Genomic DNA, 18,929 nt, shown 5'->3' with positions numbered 1-18,929 from the left:
TGCCCAAATCGACATCTTCCTCTGTAAGTTTCAACTGGACTCCCTGCTTCCTATCTTGCAACTGTGATTCATCCTCCCAATGTCCAAAATGATGCTTGTAAAATGCAAATCTGATTATTATACATGTTGCTTAAAACTCTTCAAAGACCCCCAATAGGATAAAATCAAAGTGTCAGTGTAACAGATGACATCCCTCTGATATGGTCCCTGACTACTATGACCCTTGTCTCCTGTCCCTACGCAGAAGGCTAAGATCTAGCCATACCAAGTTACTTGCCATTTCTTAATTTTCCATCTGTTTCTTTCCTCCCTGTCACTGCCCATCCTATACAACTTTTCCTACCTTGAATATCCTCTTTCCTTTCCCTCTTTCAATTCCCAGTCATCTGGAGAATTCTTATTAACCCTACAAAACCCAGCTCTAACATCCGTTCTTCTGGAAACATTGCTTGACACCTTCCCCAAGAAGTATTGATTATTTCACTCTTCATCAGTGTATAGAACACTGTCCCAACATTACCCCATAATGTGGTCATGTTTTACATCTCCACCTCCCTTGTTTTGTCACTGGCTCCTAAAGGACAGAAAGTGGGCCTTTCTCATCATTGCATACCCAGTGCCTGACATGTCAGAGATGTCCAGTGAATGTTTGTTGAATGAACAAACAAATGAATGAATAAACCACAATACATAGTGATATTTGACATATAGAAAATAAAGAAGAGGCAAAATTTACAGTATCTATCCCACAAACCTGAAACAGTAAGTAGAAAAAATGAACAGAAATGAGAAAATTGAAAGGCATGGGGACCAGGAAATTAGCTTGAAGTGAGTAAAGAAAATGATGGGTTTGGGTTTGAACAATTTGGGTTATATATGTATCAGTAGGTCGTTAGGAAAAACAAGATCAGAAAATTGATGGGAGTTCAAGGTTAAAATTGTAAGTTTGAGAATTAAACTAAGAGACATGATTTTTTTTTTAACCAAGAGAAAAGCTTTCCAATTATATAAGAGTGGAATGAACAATTTTTACTGACCTTCCTCTAAAAAGAAAATGTTCAAGAACTTTCTAAACATGGTTTAAAACAATAATCACAAAAGTCATATTTAACAAAATCATAAATCGTTTATCGTAATCCCTTCTTTTTTTAGTTGGTCCTTATGTTTTTATCTCTACTATCATAATTCTTTAAAAGGGGAGATATAAAAAGAAAATATGTGGACGGGTCATCCAAAAAGTACTGCTTCTTAGAATACTACCCAAACCAGAGGCAGAAACCTCTGAGAGTGATTACGGTCTGGCCACTGCTTCTCCCTCATGGCTATTCCCACCCCTACTCTGACAATCACTTCTGAACACTGTCTTGCTGACCTCAGGGAACAGTAGGATATAGGAAAACTGCCCATTTCATGTCCTTGATTTCCGTTCCCTCTGCAAAGCCCAAAGAACACATCAGGTATTATATTGATGTTGTATAGATGCTGCTTATATCTAAACGGCACCAAAATGACATGTAAAAAGGCAGAAAACAAAAAGCATATTATCCGCTGATTATATAAATCAACTCATGAGGTGAGGTATTAAAGATTGATTATTGCAATTACACTATGCCAAATATCTTGTCTGATGTTTTCTTTCTGAAATGACCTGTGGATGTGTGTGTGTGTGTGTGTGTGTGTGTGTGTGTGTGTGTGAACCACACAGACACAGCCGGTGACTGACAGAGGAAACGTGATTTGCAATGATATAGCCAGCCCAAACAGACAAAATCAACAAGAATGTATGATGCTTATTTCCCTGTTAACCCAACGTAGGTGGGGCACTGGAAAATGTTTTTGAGACTAGAAAACACGTATCCCCTGGGACTTTTTATATAATTTACAAGTCCAAGACCCTCATTGTTGTGTTTTTAAAGCATTTGTACTTCTCTACCCTCCTCCCTCTCCCCTGCCTGGTGAATCAGAACATCCTGGGGTGCAATGCCAGAAACACTTGATTCCACCCTGAGGCATGGGACTATGAAAAGACCCTCCCCAGAGCTTCCTGACCTTTATGCCTACACCAGGCAGAGAGCCGTGTCCACGAATGTGGGTTTGTGATCTCACACAAATTACTCAACTTCTAAGAAATTATTTCCTTACCTTGGGGGAGAAATAGGAACGATAATAGCCTTCTAGTGGACTTGTCACAAGGATGAGGTCAGGTGACACGAGCACAACAATTACTATAGCTCCTGGACCCCAGAGATGCTCAGTGAATGCCTGTCTCTCCGTTTCCTCCAGGCACTTTCATCTGGTCTGGGGGTCCTCTTGGACCACCTTACTCCACTCAGCACCGTCCCTCTGGCTGGAACGCCCACACAGGACCCTCTCACCTCCTAGGTTTCTGTTACACTCACCTCCCATGTGTCAAAAACTAACTTTAGAGACTGAATTTGAGGGAGGTGACAATTGCTCCAATCAAAATTAAACTACATTTTGAATATAGTGATGAACCATCTTCTCGTGTGCACTTTTAGATTGTTCATTGGATTGAGTATGTTTGCATGACATTTTCACTTTTACATGGCTTTGTTTTTTAAAAAATAAATTTTGAATATATTTGTATATGTATTAATGTATATTATATCTACCCATAAATATATGCGACTGTGGGTACTTAATTGCAGAAACGCTTAGCAATTATTGCTTCTGTACCAGGCACTGTGCCAAAGTAGCTCATGGAATTCTCGAGGTCACCCTACCAGAGAAGTACAACTAGTACTCCTGTTTTACAGGTGAAGAAACTGAGACTTAAGGACATCAGGTAACTTCACCAGGGTCACGCAGCTAATAAATAGATATCAGCGCACTCAAAATTGCTAAATAACTCACTGCATTTATGAAGCTTTTATTTTAATTGGAAGCATAGACGCTGTGGTTTCGCTGCTTTTAACTTTGAATGGAGCGCGCTGCTGAGCTCCGAGCACCAGATAAACAGGAGGACAGGTGTCACTTTAAGAGACTCCTGGAGGCTGTAACCCGAAGCCTCCTCCAGCGCACGCGGAAAGGTCTGGGAGGCTGCACCCAGCCGGTGCTGGTCTGTAAACTCCCGTGGGTCTGGCGCGTCTCTTTCTTCCAAAGTTGGAGCTCTCCTTGGTGGGAGGGGGTGGGGAGGAGGGTAGGCCAGTGACGTCACTCAGGAGCGGGGATAAAGCTCCCCGGCCGCAATCTGGGCGAGGGCACTCTCTGGGCAGCGGAGTGGCTGTGCCGCTGGGAGACACTTGCGGTGGGCAGGGCCGCCCCTCGCTGTGCCCGTGTCCGTCCCCAGGAGCCAAGGCGCTCCGGCTCGAGGCCGCGCCGAGAGCACTATGCCCCAGAACGTGGTCCTCCCGGGCCCTGCGCCCTGGGGCTTTAGACTCTCAGGGGGCATAGACTTCAACCAGCCTTTGGTCATCACCAGGGTAGGTGTTTTCCATTCTTTTGCTGCAGGTGGGGGGCTGACGTGCGGCGGGTCTCCCTGGATTGCATAGTGGCTAGTGAGCCCCGGGTGCGCTGGTGGCGGGGGGTGGGGTGGGGGGGTCCTCCCCTTCGGGCCCACAGTTCGAGGGGCGGCAGCAACTTGGCAAACTGAAGCTGGGGGGATGCAGAGCAACTTAGAGGATTTACAAAGTCGGCTGCAATGGTCTCTGGCTGCATCCTCTCCGTCCCCAGCAACTTTCCAGGAGAGGTGAACTGACAGCGTGATTCCCCTGGGCTTAGAGGAGGCTAGACTGCGAGGGCTGGGGCGGGGCCCGGGGGGGGGTGCTTCTGCCCTCCAACCCCCACCCCCACCCCCGTTTCCTTTCAGGAACAAAAGAAATGAGGTCCCAGAAAGAAAGGAGAAATGACTGACAGGGGCGGTTGCTCCTCAGAGCTAGACGCACACCTGAGCGCTTTTCTCCTATGGATGAGAACTTCAGCACAGTGCTGATCCCAGGGCACAACCTGGGTCCGCCAAGTTGGAAGCGCTCATATCAGCCCAGACGGGGAAAATATTGCTAATGTGTTTTCCTAGGTTTCCAGGCATTTTGAAAAAATATTTTCCAAAGCTGGGAGTTTGGCTTAGGAATCATCACCTATAACTCAAACTACAAAGAAAACGCGCCAGATAGTTTAGTTTACCTGATGGAAAGTCACCAGTCAGCCTAAAAACTCTGAAAAATAATACTTTACTCTCAGAGTCAACTTTCCCTTACTTAATATTCCCTAGAGTATTGTCTAATTAGAAAAAAAAGAGAAGGAAAAGGAAATTTGGGGATTTCTGTCCCGTCAGTAAATTTCTAGTCAGTCTAGTTGATTTTTTTTCTAAATCAAGTGTTTGTCTTAATAGAAAGTTATTGTTATTTCAGTTATCGATAAAACATAATCTAAAAGCATAAACTTCTAGAATATTATGCTTTTCTTATGTTTTCTTTTTTCCTTACTGCTTATATTGTATTTTATAAATGTATGCTTTATAATCTGATTTACTCATATAGATTTTTGAACAAGGTAATACCTTTTAAAATCTGTTCAATTCATATATCTAGGAGATTTGGGCACCAATGTCTTTTTGAAATATCTCAAAACATGTACCGTCATACACATACCATGGAACATTTCAAGCTTTGTTTTACATTTTTCAAAAACATATAAACACATCTGACATGTGTTTTTGTATGAGACATGAAAAGCTAACATACCCCCAAAATGTTCCTAAGTAAATTAAGCAGAAAATGGTTCAGTGATCTGGGCCAAGCAACTAATGCCTTTTATGGATTTACCAACCAAAACAGTTTCCATTATCTCTACTAAGAAATATTTTTAAAGTTTCTGAAGTATAGTTTTCATTTGTTTAGATGAAAGGAAAATGAGCTTTTGAATCCTAACAAAGGATAAATCATATTTATAGTAAATTCTAAAAAAAAAAAAATTGTTACCAAAACCTTTTAAGTGATTTATAAAAGAAATGTCTTGCTATTAATATGTAACATCTCAATATGATTAATCCTAGGTTTGAAATGTTGAGTTGTTGACATTATAAACAATGTTTATTTTAAAGCAGTACTTATATATTGCAGTTGGACCACAGGAGCTATTTTGGCAAATGTATTTGATATGACAATTATTATTTGGGAAGCCAATTCTTATTTGAATTTCTAATTCATTACTAAGTTATATCCCTCATTTTGACATGGTTCAGTAATAATGCCTGACCATAAGAGCTGATTTCATTTGACTATGCCTCTTCTCTCCAATTGATTTAACTCCAGAATAGCGGGTAAAATTCAGCTATTTTGTATTCCAAGAGTCCCCCAAGCCACGCACATAACAGAGTCATGTTGAATGAATGAAAGCATATTCCCTTGAATTTTTTCGCCTTAGTGAACACCTAATTGAGGATGTCTCCACCGAAATTAGAACAGTTAAAATCACTTACAAAAAGTTTAACTAAAAGACCTTACACAAAGCTCATTATCAATGTTGTAATTAAATAGTAAGATTCCATTTTATAGTTACTGTATATATTAAAAGGTAGTGAATAAGATTGTCTGTGTATTATTGTACTCCTTTGCTTGCCGTGAATGTCTCTTAGAACCTTTATATGGACTAACTCCCTTAAACCTCACAGTAATTCTGTAAGACTAGCAGCAGTAATATCTCTTTTTGTGGATGAGACAATGAGGCTTCAAGAATTTCACTAACCTGCTGATGGTCACAAGTGGTGGGACAGAATTTGACCCTAGTTCTACCTGCCTCCAAAGCCTGCCTTCTGAAGTCCACATGTGTAAGACAAAAAGCAAACAAACAAAATCTGTTTATTGTACAGATCTTTCCAAATACATGGGTTGTGCCATCCACTTCCTCATCATCTGGTCCTACTGATTCTGTATCTTTAGGGTCTACCACTTCTCTTCCATGACTTCATGCCTAGCTCTGTCTCCCTTCTCCAATTCACTCTGCGTATTTCTTACCAGCCATCTTTGGGAAATGTTAGGTTGCATCTATCCTCCCCGTTCTTAAAAATCCTACAACAGCAACACCAACTAAAGGGAATAAAATGTGTGGTCTCTGAGCACATTCATGGCCTTCATCCTCTTCCCAACTCACGTTTCGAACTTTATTTCCTCTCTCTCCCTTTCCTCTTCTCACTGACAGTCGTGTCACTATGCCAGCTGATTTACGATTTCTCCATCTGTCTTTACCCACTACCATTTTTCTAGAGATTTCTCCTCCCCACCCTACCCCACTGTCCTCTGCCTAGGAAACCCAATCAAATATCACTCCCCAGCCTTCTTCTCATAATAAGCATTTTACCATTTGTTACCATAGCTTTTGTCCTACAACCTCTCCTTACATCATGCCTTGTACCACAGACGTTTGACTACATCTGTATCCCACAAATTGCATGCTCCCTGAAGGCAGGAACTTTTAAATTTAGGGGATGGTCAGTGCTGTGCATCGTCTATGTGACAGAAATATAGACACAATATGAATGGTTGATTAAATCGTTCACTTTTTATATAACTATTATTATCATAATAGGTACAGATTATATCCTCAAAGATATTCCACAATAAAAAAAAAGAGAATTGCTTTATTGTTCATTGATCTGTTTTAGTTAAGCTCTTAAGTATGCAAAGAATTGAAAAAAGAATGCCTGAACTTAATACCACAAAAATTCCTATAAATGAGATACATTCTTCAAGCCAAATCAATTTTTGTCTTCCTATAAGCTATCACTTTCCCTCTCTGCCTCACACTTTGCAAATGCAAGTGCTCCCAGACAGTAGGCCTCTAGTCCACCAGAGCTGGGTGAGGGGTTTACAAATGTAACTCTCTCCAGCAATTGAAATTACAGTTCACAAAATTAGGACAAAGTGTCCCCATCGTAGAAATAATTTACAATCTAATTAATCAACCAGGTGAATCCGTATCATAAGAGATACCAGAAATAAGGTAAACCAAACACCAGACATTCTCAAAAAAAATTCAGCAATGGGTTGTGACACACACGTTTTGTAGAAAAACAGTTTTCTAGGCAATAGGTATGTGACACATTGTGCAATATAAATTTGAGTTGTGGATGTGGAAGGGTTGTCCCTGCAAACACCCTATATAACTGGTCTCCGCATTTCACAGAATAAATCTGAGGTTCACATCACTAAGTGAGCAGCTTTTCTTTTTCTGCCCCAAAGATTCTAAGAAGTCTCTTTCTTTTTTAAGTGTTTGGACCACCCAGAAGGTGGATCTACCATCACAGCCAAGTTACAGATGGTTTGTTTTCACAAATGGTCCAATTTGGAATAAAGTGCAAGTTTCTTTTGTGTATATGATGTAAGATTATTATATACATCTGATGCTGGTATGTCCTTTCCCACTCAGTGCCTCTTCTCCCCCACTTCTTCCTTCCTCGTTCCTTTTCAGGGCACCCTTGGGGCCAAGATCATTGTAACTGGAAACACTCTGTAGACTTGGGTACCAATGTAGAAAATGTTACTCTATTCTCAATTTTTGCACGCTTGAACATAGAAAAGTACATGACTTTAATATAAATTGTATTTGAAATTCGAGCTTTTGGAAAGAAGTGTTTACATTGAATACAATCCTTCACCAGGATTCAAGTGTAGTAAGAAAGTTGATGGGAAAACCTATTTAATTTTATTATCCCAAAGACAAGTCTGCATGGATATGCTGGTTCATGTGTTCATAACTGTCCTGCATCCCACAAATATCTAGTAAGTGCAGAACGTATTGTATGTGGAAGGCACTGTGGGGGATACAATTATAACTTAACAGGTTTCTATTCCCTGAGATGCTCAAATATGAGAAGAGAACGGACATATTTGTATATAAACTACCAACACACAATGTGTCCAGGACTCCAGGACTCCATGAGAAAAGTGCGGCCAAAGAGCTAGGAAGAGTCAGGGCAGAGATTCCCTGCCACGGTGGCATGGAGGACAGTGGAAGATCTTGAGCTGCAGAGTTAGCCCTAGGAGGAACTGCAGATTCTTACTGCATCTAGACCCTAAGCAAGTTTCTAATACTCTGAGAACATCCATTTTCTCATCTTAAGAGAGAGTCTTGAGAATATATGGTTCTCAATGCTGGCTGCTCGTTAGAGTCACCCAGAAAACATATGAAACTACCCATGCCCAGGTGCTACTTGCAGAGGTTCTGAAGTAACCCATATGAGGTATGGCCCTAGAAATGCAGATAACAGCCGGGCTCTAGAGGGCTTTAGATGCCAGGTGGGGCACTGGAGTTTATTTGTAGACAACAGAGGACAACTCAACATTGGGCTTTCTCCCTATTTCAATCCATGCCCTACAGCATAGCCCTTCAGTGTATACTTGTCTTGTCCATAACTATTTCACTTTTATTCTTAACATAAAATCTCACCAGGGTGTCTGGATGGCTCCCAGCCAAATCTTGATTTCAGCTCAGGTCATGATCTCAGGGTCGTGAGATGGAGCCCCACATAGGGCTCCACCCTCAGCAGGGGGTCTGCTTGAGATTCTGGTCTCTCCCTCTCCCTCTTGCCCTCCCCTGGCTCTCTCTTTCAAAACAATCAATCAATCAATCAATCAATCAATTAATCTTAAAAAAGAAGTCTCACCAGGGCCATATCTTGTGCTTCTCTCATGTCTCCCATGGTAAGTAGAATATTATAGATGCTTTATTTGTGATTTAATTTTTTTTCCAAATGGACCCAAATGATAGGTTGATGTGAATAACACAAATTCCCTAGTTCCTCTCCTAGAGCTTATGATTTGTGATTCCAGGCATCTGGAGTAGAGTGGGAGTCTTTATGTCCAGCAAGGACACCCACGTGATTTTTCCAATTAGACAAATTTGAAAACATGTGCTAAGCGATACGGCAGTACTATTTTCAATGATTTCTCTAATGCTTTTGATATGTGAGACTCCAATGAACCTAATAATAAATAATCCATTGAAAAACTCTTTGCCTCACTGTAGCTCTCTCTTCTGATTTAGGGAAAAATGTTAATAACAAACTATGAACAATAACATAAAGTAATGACATAATATAGTAACAATATAATGTAATGCTGGGAAATAACATATCTTTACGTCTAAACAGAGGATTTAACTTACTAAAACCAGACCAATTTAGTGGTCATTTTCTTATCATTAGCCTAGCTGAACTCAAGAAGTGAGGGGACCAAAAAAATAAAAAAATAAAAAATAAAAATAAAAAAATAAAACAAGAAGTGAGGGGACCATATGTTCTCCTTCTCCCTCATCCCTCTCTCTCCATCCTTTTTTTTTTTTTTTTCCCCCTTATCCACTACCTCCTTAGAGATCTAAGGACATCAATCACTAGGTTGAACACAAAGTCGGAAGTGGGTTCTGGCATCACCATCAACTGCCTTTCTTTCTTTCTTTCTTTCTTTCTTTCTTTCTTTCTTTCTTTTTTAAGATTTTATTTATTTGAGACAGAGAGCACAAGGAGAAGCAGACTCCCTGCCAAGCAGGGAGCCCGACTTGGGGCTCAATCCCAGGACCCCAGAACCACACCTGAGCCAAAAGCAGACACTTAACCAACTTAGACACTCAGGCTCCCCCAACTACCTTTCTTATTTGACTTCTGGAAACCATTGCTGACATAGCCAAACTGCTGTTCCCATCTTAATACGGAGGCAGAGGTTACTTGGACATTTACCCTCCTTTGAAAAAATAGTTTTCTTTGTCCAGGTTGTCTTAAAGTTGTTGCAATGGTCAAAGTTATTAGGAAGAGCTTCACAAATATGATATTTGCAGTACATATAAGATAGTGTTAATACTTATATATTCATACGCTTAATGAAACTTAGTAATGTTCAGAATCGAAGTTCAACATACACCAGATATCTCAGTTTAAAACTTATATAGACAGACACACACACAACACTACCTTCCATTTATCCCAACCAGAGCTAAAAAATGATGTTAGGCTTTTCTAAATCAAGATTGAGCATTATATAACAAATCTATTTAAGTATATTAGAAAACCTAGGTGAGGCTTTAAAAGAAAACACATTGAGCCATTCTTTCCCATTTTTTAACTCAAAGAATAGACTTCTGGTCTCTGATGTTCAAAAATAGATAGTACTGATTTTGACAAACTATAGCTAGAGAAAATTAAAAGTTTAAGGTTATTTTTATCCCTGCAAGTCACACTGGGGATGGAAACTTTTATTCTCCTAACAGTTCTGGGCTTGGGAGAATTTCCAAATGGAAAATAGCTATGAAATGTTTCCCAAAGGCTGGGAGATAATAATCCCCATTGTCTTCATCAAGCTTCTACCAACTGTTCTTATTAGAAAATAATCATGATCACTACAGTGAGATGATCACAGAAATGAAGTGAGTACAATAAACATTTTAGTGATGAGACTGAAGGTCTCAGACACATGAGAATTTATTGCCTTTGCAATTTTATTCATTTAAATGAATCTTGGCTATCCCTGAGAGCCATGAAGTTAAATAGAATCGATAACTAGATTAATTAAGTAAATAGAGAAAAAAAAAGAATGAATGAATGATCCTCAAGTAATATATTAGGAACAATCTAGTTTATTCCTGGAGCAGTTTGAGGTTTAAGTCAAGCCCTGTACATTCTTCTGCTCTGAACAGTAGGAACTTGCAAATGCAACAATGATGGGTTGACATTAATAGCTATAATCTTTGGGTATATAGGTAATCCTTTGGGTAATAGTTATATAGGGACTAGCTCTTTTTGTTTCATGAGATCTACTTTAAATAACCCTTTCATTCATTTTCAATTATCCATTAATTCCAAATACTGGAATATATACCATGACACATTAGAAATATACATAATATTATACATATCCTCAAGGACTTCCAGTCAAGTTGTGAAAACAAACAATACACAAGTAAATAAACAAACATTAAAGTACAACTTGTCTTCAGGAAGGAAGTGAACAAAACGTAATGGAGAATGATGGGGGCTATCTGGAGAAGCTACTTCAGATGTTTGGGGAAGTCTCTTTGAGAATGTGACATTTAAGCCTAGACCTAAAGGATTAGGAGGAGCAACTGGGTGATGAGTGGGGGAAATATTTCAGGCAAAATAATAGTGCATGTAAAACCCTGAAGAGAGTACACGCTTGGTCTATTTGAGGAACTGAAAGGAATCTGGAATAATTATGGCACAGTGGGTGGAGGGGAGCAGGAATGGTGTAAGATGATGTTAGAGAAGTAGGTGGGTAAGACCAGGTAAGGACTATTAGTCAGTTGTAAGTAATTAGGATTTACAAAAAAAAAAAGGAGTAGGAATAGCAATCAAAAACTGAATACTCAGTGTAGTAATTAATAATTTCAAATTTGGTATCTTTTAAACATTTAATAACCATATGTTTTCCATATCATTAAGTATTCTTTTCATCTCCCCACACACACCCCACAAGAAAAAGAAAGAAAGAAAGAAAGAAAGAAAGAAAGAAAGAAAGAAAGAAAGAAAGAAAAAAAAAAGAAAGAAAGAAAGAAAATGAAGTTCATGTGGGTTTCCTGCAGACAGCATAAAAATTGATCTTGTTTTTTTACCTAGTTTGGCAATCTTTGTTAAAACACAGAGTATGATGTGGTTATACCATTTACATTTAATGTAATTTCTGATAAGGTTTAATTAAAATCTAGCATCTTGTTAGTTGCTTTTTATTTGTTCAATTTGTTTTTCATTCATGGAGAAGACACTGTCTGAATACAAACTTCTCTGGTGTCTGCAGTCCTCAGAGGTTCTAGACACTCAGTGTTAACTGAGAGTTCATCATTTTAGCTGAATTCTTTATGACCAAAATGGTGCCCTCACCTTCCTCTGTGCTCTGATACAAGTGATGCAATTTGCTTACATCTTGACTTTCCTTGGAGGCACCTGTCTCTCCTTAGATTCCAGGTTTAGTTGGTTGCCCTGCAGCTTCAGCTCTCTGAATAGTTCAAGAAGAGTTATAATTTTGTATATTATATGGTATCTTCTACCTACTACAGGAGTGATTCTCTTTCTAGTTTTCTACATCCTAGATGCCCCTTCATATGAATTTTAAAGATCATTACTTATAAGAATGCTACAGTAGCTTCTATTCAAATATAAAAGCTCCCTAAATGTGGTGAAGTTGTACTCCCAAATAGGGAGTTATGGATTTTAAAAACCCTAAAGAATAAATTATTTTATTTAAAACAAAGAAAATAAGATCAAACAGGTGTTAAGGAAGATGCTTTAGAAGAGACTAAGAGATGTCATGATAGATGAAGTGTGGTTAGTAAGAAACAAAATTATTTAGCATGGTGGAAAAATAGAGCTAACACAGTTGATCATTTAAGAGTTATTTCAAGTTAGATTTAAAATTCCCTGCCCACTGAAACTTTTAAAATGTTACCAAGCTGAAATATAAATGTCAGGCACAAAACTCAAGATATTGCAGAATGTTGGTTTTTAAATGATGCCATGATTTCTTTCAGATTACTCCAGGAAGCAAGGCGGCAGCTGCCAACCTGTGTCCTGGAGATGTCATCTTGGCTATTGATGGCTTTGGTACAGAGTCCATGACTCATGCTGATGCACAGGACAGGATTAAAGCAGCAGCACACCAGCTGTGTCTCAAAATTGACAGGTGCTTTTTAATTAATGGTGTTAAAATGTGATCTGTTTCGCAGAAGAACCTGAACCAGAACTAAAAATGATTTCATCCCCCCAGTAAGAAAGAGTTTCACAGGATCTAGAATTTTGAATTTTGACCTGATTTTTTTTTTTTGTTTTTTAAGTATATCAGCCACTTTGGTCTGTTCTTCACTGATGTCAGTTAGTCTAGTCACTGCTAAAAAACTATTTCTGAAAAGAATTTTCTGGAATGTCAGAATAAGGGAAGAGACTATAAGAATTCTTTTTCTTGTTAACTGACTATGAAAATAGAACCACTAAAGGTACTGGCCACAGAAACCCTGCACAGAACAGCTACTTGTACTGCTCTTCTGAATGCGATAGAGAATGGAATAGAATTTAAAGATTCTCCTCAAAGAATCTCTTGACTTGCAAAAATGTGAGCATACTGAAAACTGGTTGCTAATACTGTGTATGCCATTGGCTGTTTTGTACAGAATTCAACCCAGAAGGATCTGACAAGGTGTAAAGAGTGCACATGAAGCGAGAATATTAGAAATGAGATATTTATAACAAAAAAAAGTAAGAAATTGAACCTGATCTTTGGCCATCATAGGCCTGATCTGAAGTTGAATTGTGAAAATAATGTTTTGTTATAGTGGTTGTCAGTGTGTGTTTATCCTATTGCTATTTTATTCCCAACTTTCCCTGCTGTGGTTCAGAAGGCCCAATCAATCAGCCAATCTGCCATTTCAGGGGTGAAATTGACTCTTTCCCTATTTATTTATAACTAGTGTTCCTGCCAAGCACACAGTCCCTTAGGAGCACATGGTCCCAAAGAGATACATGAGAGGGACATGAGATTGGATAAAGCTCATTTCCTTGATGCCAGCAGCAAATCCCCCTGGCATACCATTCACTGTCTCCTGTGGTGGCCTGGGTAGGACGGGAGGGAAGTAGAGGAAACCTAGGGAGTTTGGCCTGTGATCATCTGCCTCCAGAATCTTCCTCTCCTGTACTGTTCCTTGCAGGTATGGCAGACCTACTCTCTCTAGAAACTGTACGATGTCTTTGCCTTAGTCAGTTCGGGCTCCTACAACAAACATACCATAGACTGGGTGACTTAAACAAAAATTTATTTTTCACAGTTCTGGAGGCTGGAAGTCTGAGATCAGGATGCAGCATAATCCTCACATGGCATTTCTTGGCGTGTGGACACAGAGACCAGGATCTCCTGTCTCTTCCTCTTTATATAAGGACATTAATCCTATTATGACAGCTCTACCCTCATGACGCAATCTAATCCTAATTACCTCCCAGAGACCTCACCTCCAAATACCATCACATTGCGGGGTAGGGTTGCAACATAGGAACTTGGGGGGGGCGGGGACACAAACTTCAGTCTATGGTAGTCCTCCATGCAATTTTTATCCATTCAAGTTTCCCCAAAAGTATCCAAAAAACTAATTAGATGGGAGAATACAGAATAATGAGCAGGGAGTATTCCTTTTGCTTAAATTATCAAGGCTCAATAGTATTTTCATACACAATAATGGGAGATTAAAGTATGCTAAAACTGGAAATAATGTTAAAAATTGGGGTTTACAAAATTTCTTTTATTCACAGGGCAGAAACTCGCTTATGGTCTCCACAGGTGTCTGAAGATGGGAAGGCTCATCCTTTCAAAATCAACTTAGAATCAGAACCACAGGTATGAATTTTAGAGTAAATGATATTCATGTTTTATTTCCTTTTAAATGATGCGGATGCCTTCCAAGAGGAGGAAATGACAAATATAAAAAATTGGAATAAGCCACACGATGGAACGATTGTCTGTCTTTACCCTGTGAGATTAATTTATATTATCCATGTCTTTTTATATCAAGAGAAAAGAGAAGTATCCCTAGGCAAGTGCCTTGTTAAAAGACAAATGTGTTCTCAGGACAAATTTGGCTCTATCTACGTACAGTCTACTTATTTTTTCATTCTTTACGATGGACTTCTGCCAAATGACCATGACCTAATCCAAGAAGTTTAACATATTAAAACAAAGCAAAACGAAATTAGTGTCTACCATTTGAAACAGGTGTCTCCAATCTAATAATTATTGTGAACTTCAATTCTTTGAGGTCTTCGTCCAGATCTTATTTTACATCCTTTTTTAATTCTCAGTTCTGGTGTTCTATAATTAAGTTTACGCTACAAAAAGGGTTTTGCATTATGTAATCATGGTGATATTCTGCCCATGCAGTAAAATTACAAAAGACAGAGGATTTTCCCTTGAGGCAATTCTAATGAGCTAAATTAATCTAATAATCTGATGCTTATCTGATGATGTCTACTTTCAAAAGTTCCAAAAAAAAAAAAAAAATCCCTGAAATGAAAGCAACCCCCAGTTGTGCTGTGTGGGAAAATGTAATTAAGACAAGGATTTTAGAACCTCTCCTTCGCCAGATGTTTCCCAAGTTTAGAGAGACAGATATATAAATTAGGCATCCCTTTTTAAACAAGTATTCATACTAAGTGTATTATATATTAAATATTCCCAAACTATAATTTTCCTATGTATCTGTGGAAAATGCATTGAAAACGTATTTGCAACTTATGCTTCAGCAGCATTTCCCTTTCCAGGATCACCAACTCCTGAATTTGTGCTTCCAGTTTTCTACTTTCTCCATGAATTTACCTCCACTTTCTCCTTGATAATATACACTTAGAGTACCACGTACCTGTATCTCATAGGGCTTCTCAAAGATTTAAATAAAATATCATAGAAAAAGACCTTGGCACATTGAATTGCTCCTAGAGATATTCAATGTAGTGGGAGCTCTTGGTAATATTTGTATGGTACCTGCCCCCTCCTACCAGGCTGTGATGCGCAGGCCTCTGGCCTTTCCTGACCGTGAGATGGGAGGCTGCCCATGTGATAGGACTTTCTGGAGACCAGGAATGCTTTCCACATTACTATGAGAAGGGTCATTAAAAATTGCTTTGGATTAAAACTTTATTTTCAGTTCAAATACAATCCCCCCAGGAGAAGAAACATCTGACTAGCTTAACCTTTAGACAGCATGAGTTTATTAGATCCTCGTCCTAGACTTTTGACTAAAGGAAAGGAAGAGCCTGAGCCTGAAAATCACTAAGAGCAGAGGAGGAGAAAACAGGCCCCCAAGCGAGTGAGCAGGATATGGACTATCTGTGCAGGCAGGACCTGCTGTGTCCATTCTCTTTACTCGGGAGTCTCCCAGCATGGCACAGGGTGAGCGCTCAATTAAACAGCTGATGAATGAAAAGAACAGAGGCTCTACTGATAAACTGCATTTTCTAACACTGCCCAGGACCACACCTGGGAACCAGTTCTCAGAATGGTGCTCAGCTGCCACCAGCCCCCACGGCTGTATGGCAAGAGTGGTCGTGCAGGTTGAATGGGAGTTAGGTCAGGTGAGAGCCCAGCTCTTCAGGAAGAGTGAGCGAAAGATGAAATAGACAAGTCCGGTAATAACTGTGGTGAAAGGGGTCTGAATGCTGATGGTGGCTTACCCCCGGCATCTGAGGTGGATTGGTGAATAATAATAATATCTCCATCAACATTATCTTTTTTTTTAAGATTTTATTTATTTATTTGACAGAGATCACAAATAGGCAGAGAGGCAGGCAGAGAGAGAGAGGAGGAAGCAGGCTCCCTGCTGAGCAGAGAGCCCAATGCGGGGCTCGATCCCAGGACCCTGGGATCACGACCTGAGCCGAAGGCAGAGGCTTTAACCCACTGAGCCACCCAGGTGCCCCAACATTATCTTTGATAGAAGAAAAAATTGGAAGAAGAAAAAGCAAAGCTCTCCAGGCAGAGCTGTCACTTGGAGATTGTCCTTTGCAGTAATGCCCAAGCCCACAGCATCCTCCCACCTTCACTGAGTCATCAGTTAGAGGCAACACGTGAGAGAAAGAGATCATGTGGTGTTTTAAAAAACAATGGAAAGAAGTGAAAGTTTAAGGCTTGTATATATGCATTCATTGACCACCCAATCTCTTATTATCACCAGGACAAAATGGATAAAATTCTAAATTTCCTTTCCGTACATAGTACACATCCAAAATTGTACTGCACCCTTTTGCAAATTATTCATTCATTCATTTGTTCATTCAAAATTTCTCTGAATTTTTAAAATCCAGTTTCACCAATATGAGACGCTAAGGCATGGGGTCAATGAGACAGATCTGACCAAAGTACCAGATCCCCAAGGATCCCTGGCCATTTCGCAGTGTCTGGCATGTGGGTGACTCACCAAGTATTTATTACTCATGGCTGAGCTTAGACCAAGATGGGAGCCTGTGTTTTGCTAATATCTCTCCAGAACTGGAGTTTAAGGGCAATTGTCTGAGTTTCGTTCTAGTAGAAGCCCCTTTTATAAGTCTATAAGTACTAACTTATGACCATGATTGTCTCAAAAACGATTTTTAAAAATAGACCCAATTTTAAGTACTCTGGCCTCTCATCAATCGTGTATTAGTCCACATGCCCTACATTTTGGTGAAGGGCAATATGGACATGTATGATAGTACAAATGGGGAAAAGATAAAGGATGAGATAGGTTTGGGAAAAAAAAAAAAAAGGGTGAAGATTGGGTTAAAGGCCCCAGAAGCCAGTCGGATGGAGCCTTTGAACATTCCTTTAGTTTGAGTCATGACTAATTCTTACTGGCACCTCCTCCAAGAGGCCAGTATTTGAAGGTCTCAGAGATAAGAACCATTTCAATTCTTCCCCTAATGGACCAAAGGATTCCTGTCCTTAGGTTCCTCAGGCCAGATTTCTGCATGATGAGTTCACCTAACTTGGCACTTCAGATCGGACATTCCCTACAAGCATAGTTAAACCCTTGCTATCTGAAATGCCAAAGCATAAACTTAACAAAATGCAGTGTTTAAAAAAAAAAAATACAAGCAGTGAATTTAACTTGGAGCATGAGAGCGGAAAAAAGCTAAGCTGAGCTTATATTTGTCTTATTTTATCTTTTTAGTTAACACAAGCCATGCAAAAAGAGGTGTTGCAAAGGAGGTCTTCCCCCACCCCCACTCCCACCCCAAAAATGGAAACTCTGCAAATAAAGCAACTTTCTGGACAACAAAGATGTGTCCATCTGAGAAACACATGCCATTACTACATCAAGCTTTCAGATCCTACTGTAGATAAAGAGAAGGGGCCATTGAGCAATACAGTATTTGAGTTCTTGTTTCTCAACCCAAGTGAAACTGTAACTGCAAGCTTCGTGACTTTTGCTATTAGAATATAATACTCTTTCATTTTAAAAATAATATATATCCTTTGGAGAAAAAAAAAAACACATTATATCCTATCATCCAACCCCAGCCACAAATAACAACATGTTAGTGTATTTCTTTCCAGTCTTTTCCCTATGCGTAGATTTAGGCTTTGGAGACTTTTTCTTACACAGTTATAGTAGTAATTGGCATGAAATTTTAATACCTAGGTTTTTTTTTCATTTGTCCATGTTTTTATTAAATAGTTAAATTTTGTCTTTATCATTTTAGACTTGGATTTTCAGCTTAAATAGAAGCTTAGAAGGTATTCCTAGGCTTTGAATAAATGTTATTTATTTATAAGGAGTTATATATGTATATATAAAAAGTTATTCCCAGCGATTGAATAAATGACTTCTATACAATCCCGAACATGGCCTATGAGCAGACATATGCATTTTCCTATGCAAAGCATTCTTGCTCTAGACTAAAGTTACGTTTTTAGAGCTCGGTGTCCTCCAAGTCTGGCATTCTCAAATAAAACATTACCCTCCTCTTTGTTTAATGTTAGTTGAACAACTCAAAATTATAATGTAGCTATCCCATACAAGAAAGATGCTTTTCAGAAACAAAAATCCTTCTTCCCTAAAAGAGAAGGTAGCTGTGTCTATTTCCATAAAAAGACTGCATCCTTGCCATAGAAGATTTGATGATAAATATATACAGAAACAACATACAAAATCAAGTGAGATACGGGTTAAAGTTGTTTATATTTTCAAAAAGATACCTTTATCCTATAATTTGTTGATAACTGGAAGGTGGACTACACAAAACAAGGTTTTTTAAACCCCATTTCCCCCAAACTCTTCTCCTATTATATATGGGAAATACTTGAAACAGATTGCTGGGGGAAGGGGGAGGAATTATAAAGGTGACTTTATTTTTCATTTGAGGTAGGGGTGGTGATTGTTCATAAATTCCAAACATGGTAAGATACCATCACTCAGTGTGGCTTGGTCAAGTATATGATCGCTTGATACAGTTT

At 39.1% G+C, this 18,929-nt stretch overlaps 1 protein-coding gene across 3 annotated transcripts in view; it reads left to right on the top strand.

The window, feature by feature from the left end:
* The first annotated feature begins 3,114 nt into the window (after positions 1-3,114).
* Positions 3,115-18,929, top strand: part of PDLIM3 (PDZ and LIM domain 3) — a 30,314-nt gene continuing 14,499 nt past the window's right edge. For 2 of the 3 annotated variants that reach the window (XM_080796662.1, XM_080796661.1), the window contains exons 1-3: positions 3,177-3,443; positions 12,490-12,641; positions 14,255-14,339. In XM_080796662.1, coding sequence (XP_080652788.1) covers positions 3,351-3,443; positions 12,490-12,641; positions 14,255-14,339 — 330 coding nt within the window. In that variant the 5' untranslated portion in view covers positions 3,177-3,350. Of the gene's footprint in view, positions 3,444-12,489; positions 12,642-14,254; positions 14,340-18,929 lie in introns of all 3 variants that reach the window. The other variant, XM_080796660.1, reaches the window with a different exon arrangement.

The sequence above is a fragment of the Martes martes genome (assembly GCF_963455335.1).
Source record: "Martes martes genome assembly, chromosome: 2".
NCBI lineage: Eukaryota > Metazoa > Chordata > Mammalia > Carnivora > Mustelidae > Martes > Martes martes.
The sequence above is the reverse complement of the archived record's forward strand: the minus strand, read 5'-3'. Positions and strand labels throughout refer to the sequence as shown.